The following is an 11,203-nucleotide window of genomic DNA, read 5'->3' as shown; positions in this document are numbered from 1 at the left end:
GTTATGTCTGAAAGTATGAATGATAATTTAATTTTTATTATGTGGAGGGCAGTAATAAACCATTCAAGTGTCTAAACTTCCAAAATATAAGGAAAAAGGAGCAGAAGCAAGGCAAGAGTATTTCACTTCAGGGTCATGTCCATAATTCTTTGAACAACTCCTCGCTTCATGTTAATTTCTGACACCTACATAATTCTAGTGTGTGAGTCTCATGTACAATTATTACTACAGTTCCAAATGAAACTTTTATATAAAAAAAACTTGAAAGTAATTGTCTGATAGTTTTTTATTACAATTAACATTCATGAAATATTCACAAAATCATTAAAATATTTTGAAAACAAAAAACCCTAAACAACATAAAATACAAAAGATTTGGTGATATTTTTTTACATTTGATGTGCATGTATTTCCAATGAGTTACAAACAGGAATTTCATTTATAAAAACATACATTCCAATAAATATTTACACGTGTACCAGCCTCGTCAACCACCTGGTTAATGCAGTTGACCACATATAGGTCTGGCGACAATTTACAGTGAGTCTATCACAGTATTTTAAAATCATCTCTTCAATTAGTTAACTCCATACATTCACAATACAACTGACAATATTTAGTATAAAAAGAGAATCATGATGGCGGCTCCCGGGGTGGGATTGGTTTGGGTACTCCGGGTCCCTGCATGGGAGGTGGTGGTCGTGCAGGGGCGGTGCTCGTTTCTGTATTCCAATAATCCAGTTCTCCATACCTGAAACTGATAGGTTGTATGAAAATTCAGTTAGATCCTGCTATGTTAACTTGTGTACTGAAAGTTTTAAAAAAAAGTGTGTAAACAGTATGGATCGTACGAATAACAATGTTTAACGAGTTGATACCCAGAAATTGGAACTGAGGTGGCTGGTGGATGTCCAGGCTGAAATGAGAAGAAATTTAAAAAAACAATTTGAGGTCAACATATAGTCGGTTTTTAAACATATACTGAAAAAAACATGCATGTGCTTTTACTGATTAAACTACCTGTTCCCTTTTGTGTGACTGCATTTCAGGTAATGAAAACCTGTTTTACCTACTGCAAACTAAACATTTGGCTACATTCCCTGCAGTGACAAACAAAACAAACAAAAATATTTACCCTTTCAGGTGGAACCTGTGCCGGGGGCTGAGTTGTGGCACTTGTCTGACCATTGGTGTTTAACTGTCTGTTTGTATTTCCATATTGAGCATTACGTGACCTGTAAACGCAAAAATGCAACAAGGACATAATCCTTTCATCAATGCTATTTTAAAAAAAATCACTGCAACTGCAACCTTTAAAATATCTATAAGTATATTTTTAATGTGAGTTGATGTTTACCTGACACGGCGTCGTTTAAGACAGGGGTCCAGGGTGTCTCTCCTGAAGACGTAGAGCAGCACCAGAACGAGAGCAACCAGAAGAGGAAGCACAAGCAGGAAGAAGATCAGCAGGCCATTCCTCAGGGAGTAGTCTGAGGTACAAAAGGTAGAATGTGAATAACAAACATTACAAGAACATTACAGTATACGGAGCTGCAAAGTCACATAACAACCGGCATGTATTTCTAGCAGATTACCTACAATTATATCAGTGATTTGTAGACTTTCTATGTAGTTTTTTTTTTGTGGTTAACATTTTTTTTCCATTTCTGATCCAGAAGACATACAACTGAGGAAATGGGAAAATTGAAATGATATATTTTGAACAATATTAAAATGATCTAAGACTAGAACACATATGCATCTGGACACTCAACTAGTGCTGAGGCTAACGATTATTTTCATTATTGATTAAACTGCTGATTATTTTCTTGATACATCAATTAATCAGATTGTTCATAAAATGGTGAAAATTATAAATTATAAATTTTCCAAAAACAAAACAACAATTTGATTATCAAAGTAGTTGCTGATCAAATTTCTGTCGATCAACTAATTGATTACTTGACCAGTTGTTGGTACTAATGCTACCATACGCATGCCAGCAGAGGACAGAATGATTTATATATGAGTAACATGAAGCCCTGATAAAGGACTACAATAGGCTACACAGTCTTAGTCATAGATGACGGTGTATCTAGTGATGCATTTGGAGAGCTTCACTGCTCATTTTCATGTTTCTCCGATTAGAGCTCATGAATGTGGCATTAAGTGCCACAGAGATAAGCGTTCTGTATGTAGCAGAGTGCCTTTAACAATCCAAACTCACCTATCTGAGCAGGACCACTGTCTATGCTGCCACCAAATCCAGATCTGTCACAGTTGGGTGGTGCCCACCCGTTTTCACAATGGCAGTGTCCTTGGTCATTACATGTCTGAAGGAAACATTACAACAGCAATGTCACACTGGTTACTATTGGCTGGTTAATGAGTAAAGAAAGTAAAGAAAATTAGGGCTGCAACTGACAATTATTTATTTTCATGACTGATTAATCTGATGATTATTTTCTAGATACACTGATGAATTATTTTATCAATAAAATGTAATAACATAGTAAGAAATACCTGTACAATTTTCTAAAGGCAAAGTTGACACCTTCAAGATGTACTATCACATATGACAAAGGAAAGTTGCAAACCCTCACATTTGAGAAGCTGTAACGAGGGAATGTTTTGTATTTTTGCTTGAAAAATTACCAAAATGATTAATCAGTTATCAAAATAGTTGCAGATTATTTTTTTGTCCACTGATTAATTGTTGCAGCTCTAAAGAAAATGTCGTTTTACCCCCCGGCTGTTGCATGTGGTCTCAGCATGACAGTCCAAGTTGGGCAGCAGAGCAGAGGCATTCACACACTTAAAGTCCAGGCAGGTCTGAAAGAGAAGACTTATTACTGATTGATGCAATCAAAATGAGTCATCTCTTCCACTGTCACAATGATAGTGCTGTCTTGGAGCAATCAAAATCAAATTAGTTCCTGGTTCCTTCTCTTTAGTGTGTCACTTCTTAAAATAGTTTACAGACTTCATGGTCTGCTTACCTTTCCTTTACCACAAGGGCTGCCAGGGTTAACGTAAGCAGGATCTAGCACATCTGTGCCAAGGTTGAAGTCTGCATTAACACAAGTTGCCCCATCAATTATTTGGATACTGACTTGAGCACCATTAGGGGGGTTGTTGACGTCCACATTAGTACATTGCACCTTTCCACACATAGCGTCTCTGTAGTGCAGATTCAAGAGAACATTTTGATTTGATTTATTGATTGGGACAGTGTGCAGTTTTAAACATTAAAGATGCACTGCACTGGAGTTAGCTAGAAGCTAATTTGCATCCGTAGTCCCCCACAATCAAAACATACAACAGCACAACAACAAACAGTACAAAGCAAAAAAAAACCCCAACAAAAAACGCCCCCAAAAAACAAAACAAAATAAAAAACACACAGAACAAACCATACAAAATACAAAAAACAAAGCTACACACAACAGCACATCACATACACCCACAATGTCAATTGGAAATTAATAATGTAAACTAGACTCATAATGTAAACTAGACTCAGTGTCAATGCTGGAAGTAAACAGGTCATCTATCCTTTAACTGACACATTAAAGTTGCATCATATCATCTTGTTCAAAATTACCATCCTGAGTATATTAAATTGAATGTCTTTCTACAAGTGTGATTAAACAAACATTCTCACCTAAACAAACAAAGGATCTATGTATCTTAAGAAAAATCTCAGCATGGTTACGCTAAAGCCAATTCTACTGAGAGGATAGATGATTGGATTTTTTCGTCAGCTGATCATAAGAAAAACTATCTTGAAACCCTTAAATTTGCCCCAAAGAATTTCAACAAGTGGGTTGCAATGCATGATTCAGTGATTAAAAACCTGTACTTACGCTACTTTGCATTTGATATAGTCTCCTCTGCTGGTGATTCCACAGTTTCCAAACAAGTTTCCTTTAGTATTTGCATGCACAAAACAAGTGTCTGCTGCCTTTGTTGCTGGATCTGCCCAAGAGAGAAATAATATCCAAGATAAAATATTAATGACAAGAGAAGTGAGTTAATATCCACTGCCTCCTGGTAGACAGTGGTCTGATGCATTCTTGACTTCTTGGATCATCTATAGCTGGGATGTTACACAAAGAGACACAAATTAAATGTCTTGTTTGTTTGACAGGGTGTCACTCGCACCTAGAAATGGTGTATACTAAAAGTACACAATCCTAGCAGTTTCTGGAGTTTAATTAGCTGCAGAAATCTTCAAATATCAACCATTATTAAATGTACCTGGCGCAAAGAGATGTTTGCACTGGAAATCATATGTCTGGCAACGGCCCTCGTAGCAGTACGCAGCATTATTTTGGCAGGGCAAGCCATCCATGACATAGAAGTCACGGGGACAGAACCCACTCGTTCCATCACAGTATTCAGGAAGATCACAGGTGTTGACAGACTCTCTGCATGGTGTCCCAGCAACTCTGATCTAAAGCACAAAAAACACAACATATCATGATTACGCACTATTATTATTGCCTCTTTTCAGCGCAGTCATAAGCTACATAACTCAAGGCTTAAGTCTAACATAATGCTGACCTGACAGTTGTCGCAGCAGCTCCCCTGGGCACAGGCAGATCCACGTGTCAGTTTGCAAGTAGCAGCATCACAGCATTCATTGGTGCATTCCTGTATGAAATGGAAAGAGAGAAAAGGGGCTTAATACCACACTAAAAAGCAAGAAAAAGTACAGGAATTGAATATTGTCAGATTAAGTTGGATTTTAATTGTAAAATCAACCAGGTTGTCACATGATGTGTGTGTGCTGTAGTCTATAAAGCTGAAAGCAAAATGTGTCTAACTCTGTGAAATATTTGTGCATGTGTGTTACAGCAAAATGTTCTTCTTCACAAAAAAATATTAATGTGTAACTTTAAGCATCATTAATTTGCAAATGTCTGCATTTTCAAAATACAGATTTGCATTGCATCACCAACATTTTGCTTTTCAGCTTCATGGCCTACACATTTCTAAACCAAAAAGAAAATTAAAATATATTGTCTACAACTCAACATCTACACTTCTACTGAATTTATTATGCATCTGTGTAAGTATCTGATAGACATTACTGTTTAATGGCCGTCAGACCTGAAATACTTGCATAAAAGTGTAACACGCCTTAAAAGTCTTTTAAATTCCTATTGAAAATAACACATTAGTTACTTTACAAGAAAAAGACTTCAAACATATTGACTAGACTTATAAACTACATAGCTACACTAATTGTTCAGTGGTGTAAACTTCCTCTGCATGTGTCTAACAGACAGCACTCTACCTCCGGTGTGCCACAGTCACACTGCTCGTCTCCTTCCAGCAAGCCGTTGCCACATTTAGCAACACCAACAACATCTGACAGGGAGGGCTGGTTTCTCAGACACACGCCTCCTCCACGGACGATCAGCGTCTCAAAGTCGCTTGCACTGCAAGTGCTGAAAGTGGTGGAACCACTACAGGGTAACAGAATAAACCATTGTTAAATACATGAACAGTGGATACTTTAGTTAATTAACGATAATTAGTAGTTTTTTATGTGACACGTAGCATTTTGGGAACCTATACAAAAATATTGACAACTACACAATTACATTAACAAACTAGGGAGCCACCAAAGTCCCGAAAGATAATTTAAACATTTTTTTTTTATCTTGTGTGCACAAGATGTAAAAAAAAAACCAAACAACGAACAAAAAACTTTTAGGACATTTGGAGATTCTTATCAAACAATATCAGCTCAGAATCTGAATGCTGTTTAACAATATAATATTCTGTCCAGCCCATGAACATACATTGGGGGGGCATAATATTAGGAACACTTTTCAATATAACACACCACTACAACACCCTCTACGACCTCAATAATAAACAGAATTATAAAGTAGAATTATCACCTTTCTGACAATGTGAATAAAAACTAAAAATACATAAGCTTTATAAAAGTAGAATTGATGGCAGAGCTGTTGTACTGGATTGCATTAATCTGTGTATTATAATCCCTTAATAAGTGGATTAAATACTGTATATATACAACTGTAGTTTTCAGTATAATATGAACTGACTTCAAAATATGCTACATTATATAGAAGCATCTTGTGCTCGACAGCTTAAATCCTTGTATCTAAAAACACCAAATTTTAATGAACAAGGAAAAAACCTTAATGCTTTTTTTAAATTATTTGTTCTGTAGGAGTTTCATAAACCCAAGAAGGGGGTTAGAGAATTTTCTCATCCCAGCAAGGGCGATATTCAGTAGTACAATAAGTATATCAACCATGGACACTCAACTTAAATGAAAACGTAAAAATAATAAAACTGCTATCAGCTGCTTTTCTCATGGCAAAGACCATTTTTAACTTCAGGGAGAATAAAAACATGTATATACACACTGTAGGACTTTAACTACAGCTTTTAAATTTCATGTCAAAGGATTAAGAAAATATTTTGTGAAAGATATTTTACCCAGCAGTGGCTGCCATGATGCAACTTCTTCCATTACAGGTGCAGCGGCCACTGTCATGATTCATGCCCAGGTTATGGCCCATCTCATGGGCCACCACAGTGGAGACATAAGCCAGACCATTGTCTTGGAACTGTGAATACAAATTCAGTACATTCAGTGCAAACATTATCAATCATTTATATACTATAGCTAAATATATTATCCTGAATTAGAATTTAAGTTATTAATCAATATTATCAAACAACTAAAAATAACTTTGGCTATATATGAAACTTCCATTAAACACGAATATATTTAAGTCATAGTGAAATTTCATTTTGAGAGAACTTCACTTGATATATTTAATTTTCTCCTGTTGAATCAGGATATTGGAGTTTGGAGATGAAACATTTGATGGTAGTAGCAATAATAAATGTCAGAAAATTAATGTCATTCTTTACATTAATTCTCAAACTAATGTATGGTTCAATTAAATTCTTTAAAATTGTTCATCCAATGTGACCTTAAAAGCTAGTAAGACACTGTAATGCAAATGTTTGTACTGCAAACAATGTCACAATACAAAAGTATCTAAAGATCCCAATGACTCACATAAAGCTGCCTCGTCAAGAGGCATAATGAGATTGTATTCAAGTCTAACCTGTTTGACTCCTGTGCTATTCAGAGCCTGTGAGACTTAGCTTTCCATGAATAATGCAGTGTGTATCAGTTTCTACACAAAAGATCATGCTGTCAGCTGGTGTTAGAAGTTAAAAGGGAGTTAAACTAACCACGTTGATTCCTCCGGAGCTCGCCACGGAACAGACCGTGCCCACGAAGGCCATACCCAACACACCTCCAGGGTATGCCCTGGGCTGACCACTGAGAAACACAATAACAAGGAAGGACAAGTAAACCATCATAATCCTTACTTTACTTTTCAGAAAGAGTTCAGACCATGTGGCATGCATTAAAACTAGTGGCATCTTCTTATAAGAGAAAAAAGCTGTTACTTACACAATGAGTTGACCGATGTCATGCTTGATCTTTGGTAGCAGAGTAGACTTCCTCCATTTGACAAATCTCCCCAACACCTGTCCCGCAGAACCGTCCACGCTAAAGGGATTACTATCCTTAAAAATCTCCAGGCCCACAAGCACAATGCGGATATTCAACTGCTTGTAATACTAGAATAGAAAAGAAATTAAATTTAGTAATTAAATTTAATTATAGCATATACAGAACTGTGATAATAGCATTCTTTCTTTTTCAACAACTTAAAATCTCACCCCATCCAGCAGATTGGCCATTTGCACCATCTCCTCTCGTACTGCTGTCTCATTTTGTTTCTTAAATTTGTACTGTGAATGAAATTACACATAATAATACGAGAAACCCATATTGACGACCTTACATTTATGAAAAAGTGGCATGACTTTTAGTACCATATTAAATAGCAGAGGAAAAACAAAGTATTTGTAGGCAGAAAGACATGAGAAGGACAATATTGCTCATCTACTTACATTTATTTAAATAAACCTTCTGCGGCCAATTCATACTCATATACAACACATGTGAATTCATAAAAAGATACACACACTCACCCTGAGATTATCAACAACAAACACCAACTCCACATAACTGGTTTGAGGTAAATTACGCTTCCTCTGTAATAACGAACAGGAAAGGAGGAAAATTAGTCATTTAAAACCTCTCCCACTTCCTGATTTAAAACCTGTTCACACTGTAAATATGAGTTCAGATTAACACAGTGAGTACTCCTTACTCGCAGGAGTGACGTCAGTGATTGGCCTGGCTCAAAGGGCTCATGACTTGGCGTTGGTGCAGCCTCATTGACAACCCCACAGGTGACGGGCTCTGACTCAATGTCCTTCAGTAGATACAAAAGGTGCTCGTTGGTGGTAGACTGTGGTACAGGCTCAAGTGCATAAGTCTCGTTTCCAACGAGGATCACACCCCTACAGAGAATTAGGGCATAACATTTACATCATCATTCCAAAGGTAGGTTGTGTTGCAATGCCACTTGGCAATAAAACATACTTCCTGAACAACAGAGAGTTTTCCTGATAAGAACCTTTGAAATAATGAAACTGATACTCTACTTACTTTAATATACAAATCATTATAATGATGTTAACAAAAATACACTCCTGATATCTATAGCACTATCATATAATATACATCAGACACATCTCTTCACAGCTGTTAAACAAAAATTACTTTTTATAAAAGAATATAATCATCTCATCATTTTATCGCTCCACTGACAGTCGATTAATGTAAATACTGACTCCGAGCCCAGCTCTAGCTCTATATCTCCCTTCAAAGGAGGAATATATTCATATTCAAACCTTAGGCCAGAGCATGTGCTGAGCGCTACCAGTGAGTCCTCATAACCTTCGACTTCACCGTGGTAATAGCAATGCACCTGGAAAAAGAAAAGAAAATAAGGTTCAAGGGTTGATGTTCAAAAACAGCCTATTAAACCAGAACGAGGAAGAGTTGACTTACATGTTGTTTCGGATATGTTGGCTTGTGATTACCGTGTGAATACTGAACAAAGTTCGGGTGTAAAAAATCTCTGAGAAGAAGAGAAAATTAGATGTTATTTCATCTGAAAAATTTATTTGGACATTTATATGGTCAGTAAGGGTAGCATACCTGTTCTTCTTTAGATGAAGGAGGTGTTTTCTGTTTTTTATGGTGAGAGCATATGAGATCTTCTCCTCATCATATATCTGAAATAGTTAAAACAAGAAATCATTCTTAATGTTGTCATATTAAAATGTCAGTTAAAAAGATCATTTAAACAGAGTTGTTACCTACTTCTTTTGACTGTGGTTGTTTGTTGATGCTCCGTGCCCATCTATGAATCACCTGAGGTTTTACAATGGAGTACTTGGAAAGTTTTAATGTAAGCTCATTGAAAATGTCTGGAAGAAAAGTGAACACGAAGAGAAACTTTAAATAATGTGAAGTTATTCTGTGGTTTCCTCTCAAGACACAAGCACCCACAAATCATCCATCCACACACACACACACACACACACACAGACACACACATAATAAAAAAGAAAAGTGACATTTAGGTCTCTTTCTTCGGGGGTAATAATATTTTTTGGGTTTAGCTGCAGCTGTTTAGATAACAAAAACAAAACGAAACTATTGTAAGCCACAAGCAATGATGCATAAATCCTGTCTAAATGTCCACAGTTGTCGGCGTGTATATTGAAAGAAAAACGAGCTCTTCTTCATCGAAGAAGTAACCGAAAACAATGTTCCTCACCTTTGTTGTCAATCCCAGAGACGTAATAGAGCAAGAAACACGCGAAAAAGATGTATTTTCTGACCATGATGCTAGTTAAGGTGTCTTGCTTATGTCCCCATTGAGCCTTCGGTAGGTCAGTGATGAATTATTTCAGGGCTTCTTTCCTTCCTTCTCTCTGCTAGTCATGTGCGTCAGGGGTGTGGCTAACGACAGGTGAGCTATGTGGCTTCGCAACACAAACAAAATGCAACGGTACACTAACAAAACTAAAGTGAGTGGATATCCCCAGATCCTTAACTCATGTAACGGTGCGAGCTTCACTTTCTGTCTCAACTGAGTTTCTGTATCATGATATTCTTCAGTTCATTGGCATTATAATTGTAAAGAAACACAAAAGTCTACAACAAAATGATTTGGTTTTGGTGCCTAAATAAAATATTCTGTGAAACAACAGCAAAAAATTATATTTTTTTGTGAATTAAGAAGTTTTGGCTTTTTGCTTTATTGACAGGGGCGTCACTAGAGATTTATGGATAGGGGGGCTAAGCCTTTACTTTTTAAATGGCCCCAAAATGTGTGTTTGTAATGAATTGTGCAATTAGGGATGTGCAGAGGGGCCAGTATTTGTATTCGTATCTGCATTTGTTGAGGCAGCAAATTTATTTGTATTTGTATTCAAATAAAAGTGTTTTTATCACACTTCATTTTAGAAAATTAAAGTGTTACAATTAGTGTTCATGAATAAACTATCTTACGAAGGAGGTCCCCACACCGGGTCTCGAACTGGAGTCTCCCAGATCACAGATGACTGCGCTGACTACTGAACTAAAACTTCACTCTTTGCCTCATTGCAGACAGACCTCTACCTATTTATACACCAATAACACAGAGACAGCACAGTGTGCGATTATTGCTTTGCACTTTTCGTTTATTGCCTATTTTTTTACAACTTAACTTTCTGGAAAGGAGAAGGTGAACAACAGGTTAAGGACAGTCCCTTGGAAGCACTTTGCATGTGTCAGTAGCTAAGTTTTATCTCTAAGGAACAGCCCCAACTCCAGGAGTGATGTCCACATTAGGAAATGTGTGTCATGCAGCAGGTGGATGTGACTCCCCTTGTTGAGACCTGCTGATAGACGTAACAGCTGAGCAGAGGAGATAGCGATGTAATTGACCTGAGTGCTGGTATTTGACATGTTTTTTTTTCTTCCCAAAAATTTTAAAAATATTTGTATGAAACAAATATTCTTAAAAAATCCATTATTTGTGCTTTGCCAAATAACATATTTGTATTCAGGCACACCCCTAGTAGCAATAGGTGTAAAATCAATCAAAAATATGTCTATTTGGTCAAGTTGGCAAAGTAGATCTATCTCTTCATAGTTTGTATCAGGCATGAGTCTAATATGACTTAAATGCTATCCACTTACAAAAGGGAAAGCAAGATAAAG

General features: G+C 36.7%; 1 protein-coding gene across 2 annotated transcripts; it reads right to left on the bottom strand.

Annotated features, from left to right (window-relative positions):
* Positions 1 to 267: 267 nt before the first annotated feature.
* Positions 268 to 9,989, bottom strand: zgc:174164 (uncharacterized protein LOC570656 homolog). 2 transcript variants are annotated; one of them, XM_044337598.1, is made up of 22 exons: positions 9,771 to 9,989; positions 9,311 to 9,417; positions 9,146 to 9,222; positions 8,996 to 9,065; positions 8,836 to 8,912; positions 8,250 to 8,442; positions 8,068 to 8,130; positions 7,753 to 7,824; positions 7,481 to 7,650; positions 7,255 to 7,345; positions 6,484 to 6,614; positions 5,303 to 5,474; positions 4,567 to 4,656; positions 4,261 to 4,456; positions 3,867 to 3,978; positions 3,000 to 3,180; positions 2,746 to 2,832; positions 2,228 to 2,333; positions 1,358 to 1,490; positions 1,136 to 1,235; positions 852 to 916; positions 268 to 757 (listed from the first exon to the last, which is right to left on the bottom strand). In XM_044337598.1, the coding sequence occupies exons 1-22, from the start codon at positions 9,835 to 9,837 to the stop codon at positions 634 to 636; spliced, it is 2,484 nt and encodes an 827-aa protein (XP_044193533.1). In that variant the 5' UTR covers positions 9,838 to 9,989; the 3' UTR covers positions 268 to 633. The 2 variants fall into 2 exon arrangements, with proteins under 2 accessions (XP_044193533.1, XP_044193534.1); XM_044337599.1 differs by having other exon boundaries at positions 879 to 916; positions 9,771 to 9,986.
* Positions 9,990 to 11,203: the final 1,214 nt, after the last annotated feature.

This window comes from Thunnus albacares, chromosome 20 (assembly GCF_914725855.1).
Source record: "Thunnus albacares chromosome 20, fThuAlb1.1, whole genome shotgun sequence".
Taxonomy (NCBI): domain Eukaryota; kingdom Metazoa; phylum Chordata; class Actinopteri; order Scombriformes; family Scombridae; genus Thunnus; species Thunnus albacares.
Note: the sequence above shows the minus strand (reverse complement) of the source record. Positions and strands in the feature narration are given on the sequence as shown.